The sequence below is a fragment of the Opisthorchis viverrini genome, assembly GCF_000715545.1.
Source record: "Opisthorchis viverrini unplaced genomic scaffold opera_v5_6, whole genome shotgun sequence".
NCBI lineage: Eukaryota > Metazoa > Platyhelminthes > Trematoda > Opisthorchiida > Opisthorchiidae > Opisthorchis > Opisthorchis viverrini.
In genome coordinates, this window is record NW_008751662.1 from 1,240,861 (window position 1) to 1,261,807 (window position 20,947).

The 20,947-nt window shown below is 44.7% G+C and overlaps 1 protein-coding gene across 1 annotated transcript in view; it reads left to right on the forward strand.

The window, feature by feature from the left end:
• T265_00606 (hypothetical protein) overlaps window positions 1-14,482 on the forward strand; it is a gene marked incomplete at both ends in the record, with an annotated part of 100,087 nt that extends 85,605 nt beyond the window's left edge. The window contains 5 exons of the mRNA XM_009164434.1: window positions 913-1,152; window positions 3,067-3,359; window positions 7,302-7,539; window positions 9,123-9,527; window positions 13,797-14,482. Of these exons, the coding sequence (XP_009162698.1) occupies window positions 913-1,152; window positions 3,067-3,359; window positions 7,302-7,539; window positions 9,123-9,527; window positions 13,797-14,143 (1,523 nt within the window). The remainder of the gene's footprint in view (window positions 1-912; window positions 1,153-3,066; window positions 3,360-7,301; window positions 7,540-9,122; window positions 9,528-13,796) is intronic.
• Between the last annotated feature and the right edge of the window lie 6,465 nt (window positions 14,483-20,947).

Genomic DNA, 20,947 nt, shown 5'->3' on the forward strand with positions numbered 1-20,947 from the left:
TGGATGACCAGCCAGTCGTTGACGCTTCCTCTCAGTTTTAGAGGGTATTCGTAAGAGTGATAAGGAGCAGTTCCCGGATTGTTCCCAAACTTTTTATCTCTAGTACATTGACTTTCCATAGATTAGTCTTTTGATAAGGCCGATCCACAACCAGTCGCATTCAACCACTCAAGTTGTTGAAGCCAGTCCTTCAAGATATCTTGAGATGAGCACACCCCACCGATGCTTTGGATTTACTGCAATAAGTGTGAGATGACTGCGCTGATTTGTCACAGTTCGAAATAAATCAATGGACTGAACAACTTGCGACACTCAAAATACTGGCAGCCTGACATATCTCACTCAGGTATTGAAATCGATTTAGGGTACAAGACGCAAGGTTCTGCTGTAATATGTCCGTACTGAACCAATCAGCTGGAGAATCTGAGTGGGTTTTAACTGAATGTGTAGCGAGGCAATATATCAACATATGCAAGAAGTCTATCTTGGTTGGGTGGCTTTTGCTAAGGCCTATCGAGTAACTGAGTTGTGGCATGCGAACAGTATATGCTGAGGCTTGTTGCTCTCCACCAATTAAAGGAAGAAGGCCTTCACTGCGGAGTTATTCATTAGAAAATGCCAACTGAACAGTTACAGACTATTGGACAGGGAAGCAAAACTCTCATTTGCATCTTATTCACAAAAACCGAACATCCATCTTCTCTTGAACGCGTCTTCCTGAACTTTCCTGGATATTCATTGACTGTTGCTCAAATCCAAGATGTTACGAAGCGACTCCACAAATTCCCCAATAGATCTCCCTTTTCAAGAGACGCAAAGCGGATTCACGAGAAAACATACTACTCGCATGCCTCCTCCATCAGTAGTATCACCGTCACACCAGTAAAGCACAATCTTTTCTCACACGTTTAGGCGTTTACTGCGAACGTCCAACGTGGAACCCGGAGAACCATGTTACCCGCATGGATAGACGTGTATCGGCAGCGCGTAGAAATCAGGGCGTTGGCTCTTCCCAAGTTCGACACTCCCCAATCAAGATCCGATCACTTTCCATTCCACACTTGGAAACCCCGTGTGCATACCACCAGTGCCAAAACATGGCGACCTGTGTGGATAGCCAAACGGATGGCTATCAATGCCGGTGCCAACCTGGTAAGGCGTTGAACACCGTCCCGAGGTGTTTAGCACATATACACATTGTACTTTTGGCCTATAATAAATTTTTCCTCGTCGAATTTCCACTTGTTTGTATCAAGGTTTATTCGTTTACGGAAACTTTTTACCACTCAACCCCTTAAGAAAATAAGTACCACGTGAAAGAACAACGCGAACTAGGGCCTACATCCAGTGACCTGGATCACGTGGTTTAAACAACGACTGAAAAATAATCGATGAATATCACGAGCGACCAGAGTTTATGGAAGTCGACAATTGCTACTCAGCTATATCAAGTTAGTTGGATAGAATAGCTATGCTCAGTTAGCGTCCAATATGTATGAATAACGAAAGAAATTCAAGACCAGTGGTTAGAGATATTATTAGCGCACTGCTGACGATGACCATTACACAAATCAGAAGGTATATGCACTAGTGAGGGTTTTTAGTATGGTTGGCAATGGTGAGATGCCACATGTATGAAAATAAATACACTGCAAAATGGGAGCAAGTCAAAAAAGGAACTAATCGTCTGTGAGAGTTCCTTGGTGAAAGTCCGGATGGCGGGAACGTGTTTTCTCCGCAGCATGGCTGCTACACGTGTTCCATAGTTGTCCGTGAACTTGTGGAGTGGTTGACCTCCTGCTCCCTGCGCGCGCGAGTCTGTGTGTGCTGACTGTGTTCGGTTTTCCTAGATGTAGGTCCGTTTGCGTGTGCATGGGTGTGTCAGCACATGAGTTGTTGCTACGCTCACTAGACGGCAGAGATAATCGATGTCCGGTGAGTCACCTTAATGTGACGCGGTTTGTGAGTATAAAAAAGACAAGTCTTGTGATCCATTGAGCGACTGTGAGCTGAACAGTCAAGTATGTGGGTGGCCGGATAGTTACAAGATCATCCGAAAATCCCAGAACATCTGTTTTCGTCACTGTTGGAACTCATCGGGTATGCCACGACCAGTGTAGAACCAGATCAGCACAACTTCAGACGGAAAGACACTCTACTTGTCCTGCCGTGGGGGACCAGAGAACAGATGGCTGTCCAAATTACTCCTGGGAAGCTGCCACTTTAATATTTCCGATAGCTCCTATTATGCTGACAAGCAGTTCCAATAAACTTCATTTGGGTGTTCATGGTGCCAGCTAGTCTGCGAAATATACCCATCTGAACGTGAATTTCGTATTAACTGGGAACCCAACTATATCCAAATTGAATTCCTCGTCTGTGAGATTCTCCAAATAGATGTACTACACAAATTTCGTCACATTTTTCAGTTGGCTTGATATTCGAGATATCGCAGAATATTTCCTAGAAAGGAGACCACTCCTGAGCTTGCCCGTGACTAGTTTTGTCCCTCTTGAGGCTGACCAGGTTGACGCAGCCCCTCCAACCTCCTTATGAACGTAGTTTTCCGACTAGCTGGTTGATTCGTGGATGGACAGATTGTCTGTCGATGTTTCGGACTGTACACAAGAAGTAAATCTGGTGATTGTGAACAGACGGATGAGCTTCATTCTATGGTATCCCCTGCTCCCGTTTCCTGTAACGTTATCCAGCCTTTGACTAATGGATTCCTATCTGTTCCTGTCTGTTTTTTTTTCTCGCTGTAACCCAACGATGACCGTGTCTTCTTGAGTCGTTTCTGATACAGAAGGTTGAAGTGGACTGACCATAAGACTCCAATTGGGATCGTAAAAATTGTTATGAGTTTTGAATGTCACCTCAAGTTACTCTACCGAAAATACACACTAGGAACAACAACAGTGAAGGCGGGTGGGCTTAATGAAAGTTGAAAAACAGCGTTAGATTTGAGATGAATTTTGTGAACCCTTCGGCAGTTAGTTATTCTTGCCTCATCGTTTAAAGCTGCTAGAAGAATGATCATGTGAAACACTTGTCTTGTCCTGACAGGATTTAGCGGGCAGTACTGCGAGAACCTGTTCTCCATCAGTCTTCCAAGCCCCCATTCATACATTGCAATTGTCCCACCTAGCCGCGGTGCCCTTGTCCCACGGGGTTCACTCGGCTTGAAAATGGCTACACACACATCTTCCGGGGTGGTCATGTATTATGCCGAGACTGTGCAGACCGAACACGGGGAAGTTCCGGCGCATTATCTGATGATGGATTTGACTGATGGCTACTTGAGGGCCATGTTATCAATCAACCGGTCTGCCGTACATCAGCAGCGGTCGACAAAAAGGGTGAGTTGTTTGTTAGAATATTGTCCAATGTCATCTTTTGGACTGCGACTGACATTACAGATGTGCAGCCAGTCATATTGTTACACATCTGCCCCAACTGTGATCTAATGAACTCACTCAGGAAATGCGTCAATAAAAGCGACAGTAGCAGTTTAGGCGGTTAGATCCGCAAAAATGTCAGCAAGCATGCCTCGGTAGTATGAAACGTTGTTACGGTCAAAATACTACAAGCCACTGGTGTGGAAGCGATAATTTCCCATGTCCACCGGGATGGATTTGTCTTGAACGGTGAGTTTCAAGATGAGCTAACAGAAAGCTGATTTGAATCAATTAAAGAATAGCACGTGACTTGCTGGAGCTCGAATTGATGGGAGTGCCAGCCCGCAAAAAACGTGAGAATGAGTGACAGACGCAATCAAGCTGTGTGGACCAACTATGGTAGTTAATAAACTGCTGATCCACTATCAGGAAGGTTAGATTCCTGAAAGCAACCCCTGAATTCCCGAAATCTACTGAGACCCTCAGCTACGATAGATGCTGACCAAACAAACAACGCCCCCTCAATATGCAACGCGTCACAGCCTCGCACCAAAACCAGACCGCGTGCGTCAGCATTGGGCCAAGTTCAGACAGTGTCCCTCCTATAAATAGCTTGAGACCGCAGTGTTTTCGCACTCGCTGGCATTCACGCTCTCGCACTCGACTGCTCGGAATACATTTGTTGTGTTCCCTTCTGTGAGTCTTTTTTCCGGCACTATGCACTGGAACGGGTCAGCAGTCAGATACAACAGATTGGCGAATCAGCAGATATAGCAGGTAACATTTGGTACCATCTGAGTCATGTCTGTGCAACTGAAGGGGAAACTCATGAGCGTCAGATGTAATCAGCTAGCGAATACATGGAAATGGAAGACTCTATTTCATTTAGTAAAAGCGTCGGATCTTTTCCAGATAACCCCCGCCAAAAGAATTAACCCTCGCCATCCAAAAAAGATTAGAAAAAAGAGGATGTGAAATATGTACTTTTGGTAATAATTTGCATGAAAAGGTTCGGTTTTCGGTACTTTTGCCTCCAAATGAACTGTGTCCACTAAAGATCCATGTGTGCCGCATTGGCACGTGCGGCGTGCCAAAGAGATTCGATGGTTTGTGCGTTAGCTCCAGTCGTTGGATCCACAAAGTTTTCTGTACGGCTAACCGTTGCAAGAATATATTTCATGTCAACCATCGTTTCAATTCCTTTGTATGATGCCCACATATCGGAGATGATGAATGAGCCAGGAGCGATTCACGCCTGAGCAGAATTTGATTTTTGCCAAGTTTTTTGACCACCAGAATTACTTTCCCAAACTCCATCCTATACCGCTCCAGATAAGTTCCCTTTCGAAGACCGATTTCTTGCCGACACTGGTGGGCCTTACACCTCCACCTGTCAGAAACAGTTGAAAGTGTCATTTGGTGGCCATTGTTGCATAAACGTTGCTGATGGATCACTCGGTGGCGTTGCAAAAAACGTATTACCGTCTCCTTGTAATGAACTAGAGTTGAAAGCTTTAGAAAGTTCATTTAATGTTTTAGATCCGAACGGAGAAAGGTTTTGCACAAAATGAGCTTAGATTCGGATAAGGAATTGTTTTCATCAAAAATAGATCAATGTTGTGTGCGTACATCAAATTGGAGTTGACAAAAAGTCGCGGGGCTTAACTTTTCGCACATGCACTTTTCGCATTAGTGGAGGGGCTTATCCGGAAAAGCGACGGTAGAAAAAAGTCATCAAGTTATCATACATGAAGACAAAAATCGTACAGTTTTCTGAAATAAAATTCAAATAAGTGTGGATGAAGCGCATGGCCAGAACATTTGGAGGTACGATTTCAAGTTATGAAGAAAAGTTCAATCTAGGAGGCTCAGATATTTTTTCGGTGACTGAAGTATTCGCAATGGTTCTGTGAAGCAAATTAATTTCTCCAAGCGGAAGGGGTGTTTGGCAAATCTGGATGGAAAACAGAACGAAACTTGGTACGAAAGAAAGGTGAATCAATTCCGTCCAGTTCAGTTGGGAAGTTGCCCTTTTATTATTAAGCACCCACTAGAAATATGTAATGCACTACCATGGCACAATAGTTTGCCACACTCGTAGTGCACTACGAGTTCGAGATAGCTCAGTGGTCAAGGCGCGAAGTTACTGATCGGTTAGTCTGTGGTTAAACATAAATCCTGGAATCTCGACTGCTCCCGTCTAGGCTTGGGCAGTATCTCAACCTTCAGGCTTCCTTCGAGTAACGTGATAACTAAGCACTGAGAGGGTGCAATAGAGAGAGAGGGAGTATACCGTGGAATTTATTTGTTAGACTGACCAAGTCATGATCCAGAATTTTATTCAATCCAGTATAACCGGATGATCACGGCAAGATGTTTTCGTCGCACTTTAAAACAGTCGAGGAAATGACGGCAAATACCACAGAGTAATAGAAAAATTAGTGGATACTCTATTGAAAGTTGAGTAAAATGTGCTAAAAGGACGTAACTTGCTGATCAAAAAATGGTGGAAGTTTATATTCTTCTTAAGTGGTCGCTCTGCGTTATCATATCCGTGTTATGTGATCGATCGTATGGGTTCAGTGCCTATGTGCGGTCAGATAGGCTCGTGGCACTCTTAAACTTCCTTGAGGTAGACAGATGTGAAAATAGCGAAAGACCTAGTAGCACTGTGAACATCACATTAGCAGTGACAGTTCTACTAACCTTATCATTATTATGCTTGAGTTTGTCTGAAGAAACTGGTACTATCCTAGTTAAGATCAATGTGGAACTAAACCTTCATCTGAATAAATCCCTACTGTTTGAAAGAAGCCCGTTTTTTCATTCGAGAATTCAAAAGCGGTAGACAACATGGTTTGTAAAAGCACTAATGTAGCTGAAATGGTTTAACATGCTGCCAAATCGGTATTTGATAAGTGTGATAAATGTGATGGCTTGTACTGGCCTATTCGTTTTCACCCGATCGATAATTCAGCCTCTGTTGAAAAACCGATGAATTATCTGTTGACTAAAGGAAACTACTCACAAGGTTGCTGAAAACTCTTCGACAGCCCACGACCGGTTTCGCCCTTCTTGGGGTTCATCAGGTAGGCGCAGTCCCCGAGTTTCCGTCAACCTTATGTTCTACTTGAACTACTTGATTTCTTGACTAGATCTTGTTCACTGGTGTGAATGCTTAATTTTATCCACAAAAGTCGAATGGAACTGACTACAATAGCAAGATCTAAATTTTCTATGCCTTCAAACTTTCTCCGTCAAGAGAAGAGTTGACGTGACATTTAGGCCCAGAGTCTTACTGTTTCACCGGGTGTCATACGATAGCCTGCTCAAATTAGATTTATAGCGATGAAATCAATGTTTGGCTTCCTGCCAAATATCCTTGCTTTCATATTCAGTCTCACTGATCTGCATACCTTCCAGTGTTTCTCAAACAGACACTACACGAAAGTTCATTTTCCATCCCTTACCCGTATTCACCGGTCTATTGGTGAAATCAGTAGGTCAATCTGTGATTATTTGCTTGTTGTTTCTTTATTGTTTGGTGTTAAACTAAGGTTGATAAGGACCTTGCATTCTGTTCGAACAGCTGAGACAGCCAACTGTGTGACGCGTATTTTTCAACCACGGCGAACTGCGTCTCGTAATCAGCAAGATTGTGGATTGTTTAGCACATAAACAAAGTTCCGATCGATCAGCGTCGCTACACTGTTGACCTTAGAATGCGGTGCACTTTCCTTCGAAGTCAAAATGTCGTAATTAAACATATTGTGACTGCTTTCCATTCTTCTTGGGTCCCACTGTGAACCCACGGAAACTGATGAATGGTAAGCTCTGGTCAGGGCGTGTCGCATCTTGTAAACTTACAGCATAAATAACAGCTTGTTTTCCACTTACCGGCAGATCAATGATGGCAAGTTCCACAAATTTGAGTTACACGTGGAGGGTGAAAATTTGACCTTATTGGTTGATGATCAATGGCAGATACAGCGCCCAACGTTTACAATGAGCAATTCTGTGATCGACACGACAGCTCATTACTTGGCACTCAACAACCCGTTGTATTTCGGCGGAGCCCCTGCAGATCGGTTGGAGACAGCAGGTCGAATACTGCATGAAAAACGAATTCTGGGCGTAACTGGTACGTTGAGGAATTCGGTGTTAAATTTTTGAGGTCCGTCGTTGAATATGAGTTTATAATTTTAGAATGTTTGTGCATGTGTGTATCAGACTGCTGTCGATGGCAAGCAGCTTTTGTAAATCAGATACCAGATAAGCACCGCATATGCCTTTAGTCCTGTGTAAGAGGTTTCATCAAGCTCATCGAAAGTGACAAGATCTGGGACTTTAGTCTTTGTTGCTGATGCGTTGGCAGTTGATCTGTTCTCCAGGATTGGCACTCAGCTCGAGAACGCCATCAATCGGGAAGACATTATCAATGCGCGAATTTTAGGTGACATGTGGGATTTTAAAATACCTAAATTTTTGCTGGGATAGTTGGCGAGATGGCTGAAGTGGTTAGAGCGCGAATTTACTGACCGGAAGGTCCGTGGTTCGAACCCGACCTCTGCCTCTCGACTTCCCTTGTCTAGGCTTGAACAACCTGGTAGTATCCCAGCCCTCGTGCTTCCTTCGGGTAGCATGGCAGCTAGGCGTCGAAAGGATGCTACAGCTGAACGATTTTTTAAAAATTTTATTGCTGGGGCAGTTTGGTCCGAAGGAGGCCATCACAGTCCTTGACGGACAACTAGTCAAAGGTTATTTCAAGCGCAGCTAGGCTCGAAAGGATGCTACAGCTGAACGATTTTTTAAAAATTTTATTGCTGGGGCAGTTTGGTCCGAAGGAGGCCATCACAGTCCTTGACGGACAACTAGTCAAAGGTTATTTCAAGCTGAGGAAAGCCCTGCATTTTTAGCTGTCCCACAGCGGTTCACCCAATTTCCTATATGAATGGTCATGTTGTCTACGCATTTTCACCCAAACCGAAAATCACCACGGTTTTCGCAAATCTCCCTTTTCCGACCTTAGATTAACTGATAGCCAGAAAGGATGGTTAATGCGAAGAAAGTAGGATGAGAGCGCGACAGTATTCCAGCGACTGTCTGGAATACTTTTATGTGGATGTTCACGAACCGTCGAATTTATAGCCGTGTAAGAGAGTAAAAGAAATTTTGTTTGAAGATATCAGACGATGTGTAACTTCAACATTGTGGGATTCACGCATCCCACCCTCTGTTGATCACTAATCACACGGTATAGAATAGTTACTGCCATGGATGATCGGTGTACGGGGTCGTGATACGCTGTTTCAGTGTCTTCCGCCCACGTTCCGACTAACTATTGAAACCAACTGAAGTCAGCTACTTACGGCTCTAATTTTAAAACCATTGTTTTTCTGCTCACCATAGCTTCAAAAGTCAACAGTCAGGAGAACCTGATGATAGGTTCATCAGTCGTGACGCATGAACACTGCAGTCCTAGACGTTGGCTTATTTACTGAGCTGGGCAGCTGATTTGTAAATGTCTCGTTGCCCTCATCAATGCAATGGAACTTATCTTCCTTAGGTTTTTTACTGCTCTTGATTTGTAAACATATTCTTGCCGATTCCATACCTAATAGATGAAAAATAGCCTCCCCGAATAACCTCGAGTTTTTACAGCCCCAACAAGCATTCAAGCTCGTCTTTGAGTGTAAAAATGCAATTGTTTCTACCTTTACTCAGGTTGTATTCGGGATATACAAATCAACGATCGTATGACAAATATTGCCCGTCTGTTCGGTGCTCCTGTTGATCGGATGACCGGAAGCGGGGACCGACAATCTGAGCGCCCGTCTCCTGAGGCAAAACACCATGGGACGGCTATCGGAATATTGCCTGGATGTGACAAGCATCAACCAGATGAAGAAACAGCGGATGAGGCTGATGATCAAGAGCCACGACAGTCAGACAAAGAACTTCCAGACTGGACAGTCCCGATGACCAAGAAACCGACAGGAATAACGGCCGTACAAACTGGTACGTGTTTAAATGGAACGTGTCAAAATGGCGGTCAGTGCATTGCATTGCCGGGCGGTACTTTCAAATGTGAATGTACGCAAGGTTATGCAGGAGCACACTGCGAAATCGGTAGGTACCACTGGTGTTTTTCTAGTGACTCGGAAGGACATGGGGTTTATTCGGTAGTGAGGAAGAAAGCTGACGATGCAAACGTGTTTTAAAACTTGGAGTCTGGTTCACTATATGCGGAGGAGAAAGAAAATTGGCAAGGAAACTGACAATCTGGAATCCCATAGAAGATTAGGAATCCTAACCAGAAGCTTCGATTCCAAAATCTACCATGTGTTTCGTTACGACAAGGTCGAGATTGTCGTGGTGTGTGAAAATGTCTGTGAATGAAACTTCCGGATGATATTTACGTTGGAGACCAGTGTCTGGTTTTTAGGTTGATCTTCGGTCGCTTCTTGGAATGACAGCGCCACAAGAATTTTTACTCCAACTGACTTATGCTCAGTCTTGTTAGCCTTTTGTTTGTGTACACAGGGTTTTCACCATTAGTACGCGCGTGGAGATGGTTTCAACACTCCACACTGATTTGTGTTCACATCTTAGGTGACTCCTCACTGAAGGCCTGCCGCAGTTTTGTCATACCAGACAAAGTGCGCTGCTTCATTGCGGACTCTGGTGTACGTCAGGGCGGGCCAAACATATGACCCAAGATTACTTTGTACTTTCTGGTCGTGCAGCCTAACTGCACTGTTCCGTTCAACGTTGGGAAATGGAATATAGTTATCAGCTTCAACGATAATCGTATTCGTGCTTCCTCTATCACTGATTTGAAATGAGCTCCAAGTCTGGGTAGTTCGAACTGAGCCAATCAGCACTGAGTGATCCCACCCAATGACGGTGCTGTGTAAATACTGGGTCTCACAGATTATTGGTCAGTAGTTCCCTGGCCGGAATGGAGCGGTAAACTGATACGACAGGCCATCAGCATATTGGAAGACATTTAAAACAACCACTGTAGACAGTAAGGAAACGATCACATAGGTTTCAAGAGGGCTTCACGACTAGAAAAGACAGTGTTCGAGGAGACAACTTTCCAGATAGTTCAACTCAGCCCGGCAATGTAGCTAATCAGACTATCTGTGTATACCGGTTCTATTGGTATCGTGTTTTCCTCTTGTCGCGCTCACCAATGCTGGTAGATGAATTCTGCTCCATAACGCATTGAATTGTTGTCTGGTAATGATATGGCAATTAGCAAATCCATCGTCATCCGACAGTTAGGCACTCCGTTTGGCCTGCAGGTCCCCACGACCTGAGGTGTATCCCACCCGCCAATAAAAGACAGCAGAGACAGGCTTGTGAGGCCTTTTCAGACAAATCAATCTTTTGTGAATACTGACCAAAATATATCCGCGTAATCAGACTATCCACAAAATATACGTACCCTAGTCCTACAAGATACCCACAAGTTGTCTGGAATCTTTGATATCGAAAGCGTTCGACTGGGGATAACCGGAACTGTTTTAGTGCGAGACTGAGCTATTGTCACATACAATATACTATGATAAGCAATGTTTCGACCAATAATCTCATTTGCATGCGAATTCCGCTTAGAAAGGTTCAAATGAATATAGTTGAGTCTCTCGCATATGATGGACTATACCCACCTAATGAGCCACAAGAAGTTCGAAGCCGGTCGTGGGCTGTTGAAGAGTTTTCAGCAGCCTAAATTGCAAGGAATCCTGTTTTAAGAAACACTATTTCGTGGAACTTTTTGCGCGTTTTCGCTCTCCTGCACGCCAGGTGCCTAGGTGCGCTGGTGCGCTAAACGCAGACACTTCCTATCGTAGTTTTTTTCCGTCTGCGTATCCATGTTGCGGGCATCAATTTTAAAAAGTGATCTTGGACTCATATACTACTTAAGAACATCATAGACGAGATTCTGCTGGGTTCCAGGTGAGTCTGCCGTCAAAACCGAATCGGCATGAAAATGAGTGTATTTCGCTGATTTTGGACTCATCACACAATGCAAAAGCATACCTTTCGCCAATACTTCAGGGGGAGTACAATACTCAATTTGCCCGCCTATCAACATTCAGAAGTCGATTCCGTATTCGTTAGGCTCGTTTGCAGGTCACGTGAAATTCTCCAAAAACATTGCATGCCCGTGAATCCCAGTAGGATGATGTGGAAAATACTTGTGAAGACTCCAGCTATGGAACGACTGCTTGTCCCATGCCCAGTAAACTTTTAACCCGTGATAGGTTTCCTGTGGATTCTCAAAACTAAACTCTCATCATTTTGTGCTTGAATAGCTTCAACCTCAATGTATCTAACTACAAATGTGCATTTACCGTGAAACCTAATCATAAGCCGTGGGCCAATAAATCTCTTCCGTTCAGAGTGCATTGAAGCTCAGAAGCCGCTTTTTGATATTTGGTGAGCAGTAGGATTATCCCACCAAGAAATGATAAATGTGGAAGGATCTTCGGCGGAATGCACGTCGCTTGTCTATCAGTTTGAACTCCGGTTAAATAACGAGTAGGTCGTAAGCTGGAGTTAGTTTGTAGGCCATCTTATTCTCTCCAGGGGCCAGCGGATACCCAAATCCCAGGGAAAAAAGAAGGTTTCAACGGCATTCGTAATTCCACGGTATGCCGTTCCTCCGTAATCGGCGATGCATAGAATACGGTTCGAAACAGATACCCACAAACCGTAGCGAACACGAATCAGTTACATTGTTCTAGGTGAGCATTGTTGGTTGGAAACATTCCGGTCTTTCTTATGAACTCCACGACTCGACTAGACCTTATGGGTACAAAATTGACATTTCACAGAGCAGTAGTCACCCGTTTGTGATCTACCAGTAGGATCTGGTTAGAATGGTCAGGTCCAGGGGTAGGTCCCTAGTCGGAGGGATCTATCCAATCTTTAGTTTCGTACGACAGATGAATAGACTGTTAGTCATATACTTGATTTTTTGAGATATCTGTTTATATTTTGTATTATTCCGCTCAGATGGTTTTGTTTGAACTGCAGTTCTCTCACGGCGTATATCCACAGGGAGTTCTACTAAGGGCTTTGATGTCCCATTCGTCTGCGGAAGCTCACCACCACAACTACGATAAAACAGTGAAGGTAGATTTCTCGATTAATGCATGTTGGTAAACTGCCAACTTCTATATTCGAACGCAATCGAGTAATAATAATGATAATCGCTCACCTTTTCAGTACCTAGCTGCCAAAGGAAACACGAGGGCTGGGATTCTGCCAGGTTGCCCAAGCCTAGAAAGGGGAAGTCGAGAGGCGCAGGTCGGGTCCGAACCACTGAATTTCCGGTCACTACATTCGCCCTCTAAACACTGAGCCACCTTGCTCACAACGCACTCGAATAGCAAACTTTCATCTTCACATCACCGTCATGTGTACCAATGAAGGGAACGTCGGTGGTTGAGCTAGCTGAGTCTACCCTAACTTGCCGATATCATGATGTTCTTCCACGCTTACCTCATTCGGATAATCAGTTTGTCTTGGTCTTGAAGGATTTATTTAATGCTCGGTTTTAGAATGGGGTTGTCGGTGAAATATGGACAATAATTAGGAAGGATTTTGCTTCCATGAGCTTTTCAGTTAAATTCAACTTACATGATAATCGGGAGTAAAATGGTCTCCCAATGCTATTCGAGGATGTACGAACTGAAAGTCGCGTGACACATGAAAGTAGCCTAGTAAACAGCCAGTGGAAGACCCTGCGGTCATAGGAAATCTCGACCATGCTATGACTCATACACCGACCATCGTTAGCAGCTTAATATTGGGTCATCAGTGTCCGGTAATGTCTCCTCGATCGAAACAAACTATCGTCATTTCACCCACTTCTAAGGAACTGAGTCGTTTCAGACTTAGTTGAGTCTCTCGTGAAAACCCAACTGATTTGCAAATGGGTGTATTCGTCGGAATCAGTCCAATTTGGGTTCAAGTAGAACATAAGGTTGACGGAAACTCGGGGACTGCACCTACTTGATGAGCTTCAAAAAGGGCGAAACCGGTCATGGGTTGTCGAGGAGTTTCCAACAAACTTGTGAATAGTTTACTTTGTGAAAATATAGGGGAATTTTTCATACTACCGTCAAATTTCGATCCATTTGCCCTCATAGCTTGGAGTAACCTGGGGGAACTGAAAACAGATTGACCACGAGTGGTATTGTTTATCCTGCATTGTGTTTATCGTAAAAGTCAGACGAGGCAAATGTCATATGGGTTAGTGACACATTCACGCTCTACATCTGGAATGTACTGAACAATATTAGTACGTACCCAACTCTTCGATGACTGTGTGCATACCAATGTTGCAAATTGCTCGAATATGAACTTGATTTTCGTTTGCAGCTCAAACATGCCGTCAAGAAACCCAAAAATCTTACATTCGCGACCCTCATACAAACTGCATTTCGACAAGAAAACTGACTGTCCGAAACTGTGTCGGAATATGTCCGTCCAACCAAACCGATTCACCAGCAGAATTTCCACATGAACTCGTTTTGCGCAAGCGACGCTGGGAGAACCAATCACAACAGAGCATCGAATCGGTAGTCGGTCAGACGTCAGCCACAAGTTGCTGTCAACAATCCACAATCAAATATCGCCGTGTCCGTTTCCGTTGTTTACACGGGCCCAATTATGACAGGACGGTGAAACTGATCCGTGGATGTACTTGTCAACAATGCTTCGCGTAGAACTGGATGTGATGTTTTCCTGACCAGGGATTAACACCTTCACATGCCTGAACGTACGCCAATCAAGCAGTTTCAACCCCGCTTGTTTTAATCTACCTACCATTACGTCTGTTTTTTTTTCTCGCTGATGTATCTTAGTTGTTTCTATTGACTGGGGTTTCATGCAGCTATGCCAGCCACCACAGGCACAACCAAAGCATTGTACATTGTCTCACAATACTCATATTCAACAACTATCTGGGCTCAAAAGCCGCATGAACTTATTACGTTATATATGTTACGCAGACCCATGCATATATATCAACCAGTTTGTTCAATTTGTTTCAGAGTATACTCCTGTCACCATAAACAGGTATGAATGCGTTCCGAAATTTCGGTTCAGCGTTTGACTAGTATGATTCCGATACTCTACTCGCCTTGGTGGCCGCAAGGTTGCTCGACTGGAGTCATGTTGCATGCGAAAAACAAAATTCTGAACGTTGATTGGAGGTTGCATTGAGCGAGTGCAGTACAAACAGCAACACAATGAGTTGATAAAAGTACACTGGTAGTCGATGCTGGTGTTCGATTGCCTATAGGAGCCTTCTTATCCTCATAATTTACGGTTCAATTAAATCAAATAGACTGCGCTTGTGCTGGGTGGTTCTGAATTCGAATTTAGCTCGTCACGTGGCTTTCAAAGTGATAGATGAAATGTACCTTACCGAGAAACGCTATGGAACTAATAAAGAGTACACTCTAGACACGCGCAAATCGGGCTATCACACGTGAGCTCATTTCAGAACCAGTGCACTTGAACCGCACTGGAAAACGCAAATGGTGTTAACTGAGTCGAAAAAAGGTTTGGGCTGCTACCAAATAAGCCATCTCCGATTACCAACATCTCGGATGCTTTAAAAGGTGACAGACAAGCCAAATTTGGAAAGGTGTGAAGGTGAATCATGCTCTAACCCACGGTTGAATTCCCAAACTACCTGGCTACTAGTGAGCAGTCGGCGTGTATTGTCTGAACAGTTGTCAGTTTTCATGAAAAATTTGACTACCATGTCATACAAGTAAAATAGGGTCGGATGTGGAAAAAGAAACGCGTTTGGCTGGTGAGCAGCTCGAAGACACGAGTTCCTTCGTTTTTAGTTGGACTCATCAAATAGGCATATAGGATTCAGAAACGAAACCGTTTGGTTAACCGTTTCATTTCACCAACAACATGACGACGTGTTAGAAGGACATACAGATCTCGGGGTTCCTGGATTTCCGCTTCTGATTACTAATGCACTTTTCTAAGCATAGTTTAGCAAACCTGTACGCTACATAAGCCCGTGATATACATTAGGAGGCGTGAGAGCTAGAGCTGATCCATTAGAAGTCATTTTGTGATGCGCCGGGGGATGATTTTTCGCAACTCGTACCTGTCAGCGCATGGATGAAATCAGTAGAGATCAATAGTTTCACTCCTTTCGACCACAGAGCCTTCTCCTCTCCCCACAAGAAAACTACAAAACTGTATTTTAGGTGCTGCTGCCAGCGTTCAACTGGCCTATGAACTGCAGACCTTCGTACACTTGCTCATGGTCAAAAACTTTGGAGGTTACTTTCCTTAAGTCTCACTGTGCTATAAATGTTCTTTTCCACCGATAAACAAAGTAAGTTGCTCTCCATTTCTCCAACCTGGTCATTTTGTTTTGGTAGATAGTTGTACCCTCAGAAAGAATTTTAGGGAGAAAACAAATACGATTACTTCTAAACTATAGGTATCCGAGAGCTTTATGCTTCACCGGAGATCCGGCCGGCGGCCTGAACATCGGTTTAACTCAATTCAGGGTTGCATAAGCATGTCGTCAGTTAATTCCCAAGCCACAGAGAAGCCCAATTCAAACTTGTCGTATCTGATTCGAATGGTCCCTTTCGAATTTCACATTGCGAAGCCAGTCTCCAAAGTGCAAGTTTGACGAAAACCCTAGAAGAGTTTGTACGGCCGACTGACTGCCGTTACAAACAAGTCAAAAATTCAAGACCATACTCTGAGTAAAGAGGATCTACCGAGGTTAGGTAAAATCGGGCAAAACAATGGTGTTCATGGCTAACCAGCTGAGTAGAGCGCGAAGCCCTTACGCAAACAGATAAGAGAACAGAAGTCTGCAAGTCGAAACCGAAGTCTGAATGCAATAGGACAGCGTAATGGTAGCCATGTTATTACTGGGGCCACACTGCTTATAGCTGATGGAAATGCACCGCGTATTTGTGGGGACCATCAAGCAGTGTTAGATTCTTAACAACAGAGAGAGGTGTGATTAGTGCTTACCTATAAGTTTCGTGAGATTCAAATTAAAAACAACCGTCAGCGCTCCGTGGGGGTTACCACAGGGTTACCATACCTCTCACAAGGCCCTCAGTAAACGCATGACAATCATTCATGATAATTTGAGCAGAAGGATATATACGATCCAGCATCTTCCTATTCCACCCATAAGAACCCGTCTCCTACTCAACTACGGTGGTACTAACCCAGTAAGGAGCTGCTACAACATACTCTTGGTTAGATATTTCCACCCACCATACGTAGAGCATCATTTCTTTGGAGCCCAAGGCTCCTCCCCTATCCAGATCTGATACGGCCCATGAAGCTCAAAAGTAACCGTGGAATCGTCATTCCAACACCACATATATCTAACACCTATGACTAAGACTTATTCCGTTTTTTCTTTCGTTTTCGGGGAAAGCTATTCAACCGGATGGTGTCCTGCGTCGCAGCGAAAAGCTGAAGATTCCGTCGTTAAGAAAAGTGGTCTTTGTTACCCCACATTTCCGACATATGTGGTTAGGGAAAATGAGATGAATGGCTAGACTAATGCGTTGGTGGCCCGAGTCAAACAGGCGCAGGATCCACAACCGAAAGCTGCGGGTTGTCTTCCGACTGACTGTACCTGAAAATTGAAAGTCCTGGCTGGGTGGCTACGAGGTGTTTTAAGGATCCAAGCAACTACTGCGGACCATTCCCGTGTACATTTTTCAAAATGGCCTCTTTTTAACCCCCACGACTGCCACCATAAAGCTTTCCAGGGGTATTGTAGTCGTGAAAAGGTTCCTCAGTGATTAGTCCAACGGCTACACCGAATTAGATCGTCCTCTGAACAGTTTTAGAGTATCCATGTCCAAACCGAATCGCGGAAAATGGGCTTGGCTTTCCCCAGAGCGCTTAATTAATTGGATAGGCTTTTCATAGTGTGTGTAGCCGAGTCGCATCTACCCAATGGCTACACACCAAACCTATTGCGAGGACCTACCGACTGGTTGTTATTTCGAACTCGGAATTATATGCCATTCTTCGTTTTTTTGTCACCGCACTAGAAAAATCACTTAGTCCCTCCAGCTGAATGCTGAAACAATTCGCATTGATCCCGTAAAATCCTGTTCTGCTTCAAGGCAACAGTCTTCGGAATTCAGAGGGACTGATGCGAGCGAGGCTTTTGTGTAATTTGAGAGTTGTATAAAACTTGTCTGCAACCATGTACACCTCGCACTTTTCAAAATTTAAACCCTGGTGAAAAGGTTGATAACCCTACTGTGGATGATTTGGGGCGAGAACAGAATACCAGTGTAACATAGCGCATCGCCCGTAATCCCAGGCCTAAAAAAGACGCAAGAACGTTATGCGAAAACAATCTGGTAGCCACGTCATCAAGGCTGATCTCTGGCATTATCATTCTGCGCAGGTTGATCGACTGTCGTGAGAAGAAAGCCGAAGATGCATCGATTGTAGTACCTTGAGACGGGTTCTTAAACAGTTACACTCTTCCCAACGTCCTACGTCATTCGTTTTTCTTTATCTAAGGGCGATTGTCAGAGACTTCGATGATGTCTGGTATCTAAACGTGTCACTTCCAAATTTATATTCCTTATGAGGGCATTGTATGCGAACTCTTGTGGACGCGTACGAGTATACGGCAAGCTTCCGCCTGAGTTCACCCCTCCAGTGGTGAAAGACAGGACTGTCCTCTCTCAACATTCCGCTTCAATTTTGCTGATGCGCTGCTTTAAACTACTCTGGAACCTCGTGGATCGTGGCGTTCACTCAGAATGCGGAAGACATCCCCTCCTTGGTTCGGATCCGTTTTAAATAAACTAACTTATTCTGCCGAACGCTTTGGCACGCCCTTCACAAATGCAAAGCTTTGGGATCAAGCCCAGACTCCATACTTGCATACTGCCAATAGGGGTGGCAGATAAATAAGCTTACCTGGCAGTTGTATAAGTTCCGGTGGAATGGCTGGAAATGAGATTAGTTCTCGGGTAGGGAGAACCAAGACAACTTATACCTATCTCCTACACCTACGGTGCCGACGTGACCTCAGTTTGTCTGTCAAAGGAAGAGCTTACACTGCGGCGGTGCGACCCGCACTGCTTCATGAATCAGAAATGTTGCCTCTACATTCATAGGATATACGGAGGCAGTCAGTATTGATCATGGATGCATTGGTAGTGTCGAATGCGAACACCGTAGTAACAATACTCAGGTACATCAGATGGCTTTTAGGGAGGGTTCTCGCGTAGAATTAGTTCCCCGGGCCCCATAGATCACGATTGTTGGGAGATACTCTATATCTCAGAGGACCGTCAGCCTCGCAGGGCTTTTTTTCGCCCAACCCTGTGCTGAGTGGAAGTGACCGAAAGGTGGACAATCTGTGACCTGGCAACGAAACATGGAAAAGCTAACCGACAACCGCCACCTTCCTGGATGCGGACCCCGGGACTCAACTAATCAATGGTTAACAACATTAGCAGACATGGCTCAGTGACAGACTCAGTAGAGATGAAGGATCAGAGCCATCATCTTCAACGAGTAGCTGGCGTTTTCCAAACTGACGGATCATGCCATCACCCCCAACGCTTGGCTATCTTTTAGGCTCTCCCATTTTTCCGATGACCGAAACTGCAGTAGCTGAAACCAATGTGTTTTTGGTACACGATTTAGAGCTGATAGACTGAACGGAACAGAAGAGAGGCATTACGTGCGCAGGGTACGACATAAGAGATGCCAGAAAACAATCGCGCGCACGATGTGGATGAATCAAGATGCAACTGTGGGCATCAGGTCTTTGACCGCTGACGTCTCAGAAATACAGCTGGAGTTCGCGAACTCTCAGTGATTAGGAGACGGGTTTTTCGTGAAGCAGAGGGTACTTCCTTTACTGCAAGTTAAGGTGGCTAGGCCATGTTACAAGTGAAGCATCGGTGTTGAACACTGATGTCATGCTGTCGATGATGATGTTACGCGTACCGAGATGGGCGCTGTGTTCTTGCGTGCCTAATTCTGAGCGACAGAAATCTAGAAGTGGACAGGATTTGACAAGGTAGAAGGGAATAGAGGATATCACGAGGTTTGGATGCTGCTTGCCTTCCAGGATGTAGTCCACAAGATCCTCGCTGCGCTTGGCAGGATATGGTGGCTAAGTGGTATCAGTGGCGTTCATGCTGTCAGTTTCTATCGTCATTGTCTGGCTGTCTTAGAGGGGTAAGCATCTCGGATGAGTGTGGTAGGTCGGCCTTAAATCCCCCTCCCTTCCCTATCTCCTTCGACTGAGGCTCTATCGAAATAAACTGACATGGTTGCACGGCACTGAAGCACCGGTGCTGCCATGAATGATAATGCAGTTGTCCCATTCACAGACGAAGTAACCAATTCAGTCGAGCTTTGAAGTGACTATGGAAAATCGGCGTCCTAATTAGTTGTGCTCGATACTCTGGATCGGGTGCGCCTAATAAGCTCAAACTGCAGCCATGGACTAGTCGAAGTGACACGGTCAGCACAATCAACAACAAGGGTGACAAACAATGACGTTCATTCTCGTACAAATGCATGGAATGAGGTTCTGGTGTAACCCACAATAGCTCTGGAAAACGCACATTTTATTGCTCCATGATTGGAAAAACATAATTAACGGCCTATACTGATGGGACAACATTTCCATACGGAGACGGACAGTCAACCGCAAGGAACTCATTCAAGCAACTGAACTGGCTTCGCCCAGTGTCGACCCATAGAGTATCCGGGTCAAAACGCGGCGTATATCTGCCAGTCATGAGATAAATCTCAAACGCCGAAAAAAGGTGCGCAACGGGTTTTCCCCTTAATTCTGCTTTCTCTAATGATGCGGCATTGATGTAAACAAAAAAGGTTCTCAGTGTGGCCAGATCCTGAAAAACAGTCCTTATTAAGACCCGCTAGTAGCACGTAGAACGATCAACAAACTGAACATCTGATAAGCAGTTTCGGGCTGCTGACCTCACAACCACATCGGCAGTTTTTGCACAGTTGGTTTATGACTAACCAGCCGTGGAATTAGTCAGTCTGACTTCACCGGTAGTCAGATTATTTTTTTTCGGAAGCCTACCCTCATAGGGTTTTATTTGTTAGATACATGATTAACGTATTTACTAGGCAGTACCCCCTGAGTTTTCAGCGCGCTTGGAGCACTTCCCAAGTTGAGACAACTGCTATGGACACTGCTAAGGACAACTGCTAAAGAGTCACAAAATGGACCCCTCGGCTGCTTGTTTCAGTCCACAGCATCCGTCTTCCTGGATGGGGACCCCGAAACGGTCCACATCAGTGGTTAGAGACATTGTCAGACATCGCCCAGTCGTGGCCTCAATGGCGCTCGTGCATCCAAGCTATTACCTTCAACGCATAGCTCGAGAACTTCCAAGTTGAGACAACTGCTATGGACACTGCTAAGGACAACTGCTAAAGAGTCACAAAATGGACCCCTCAGCTGCTTGTTTCAGTCCACAGCATCCGTCTTC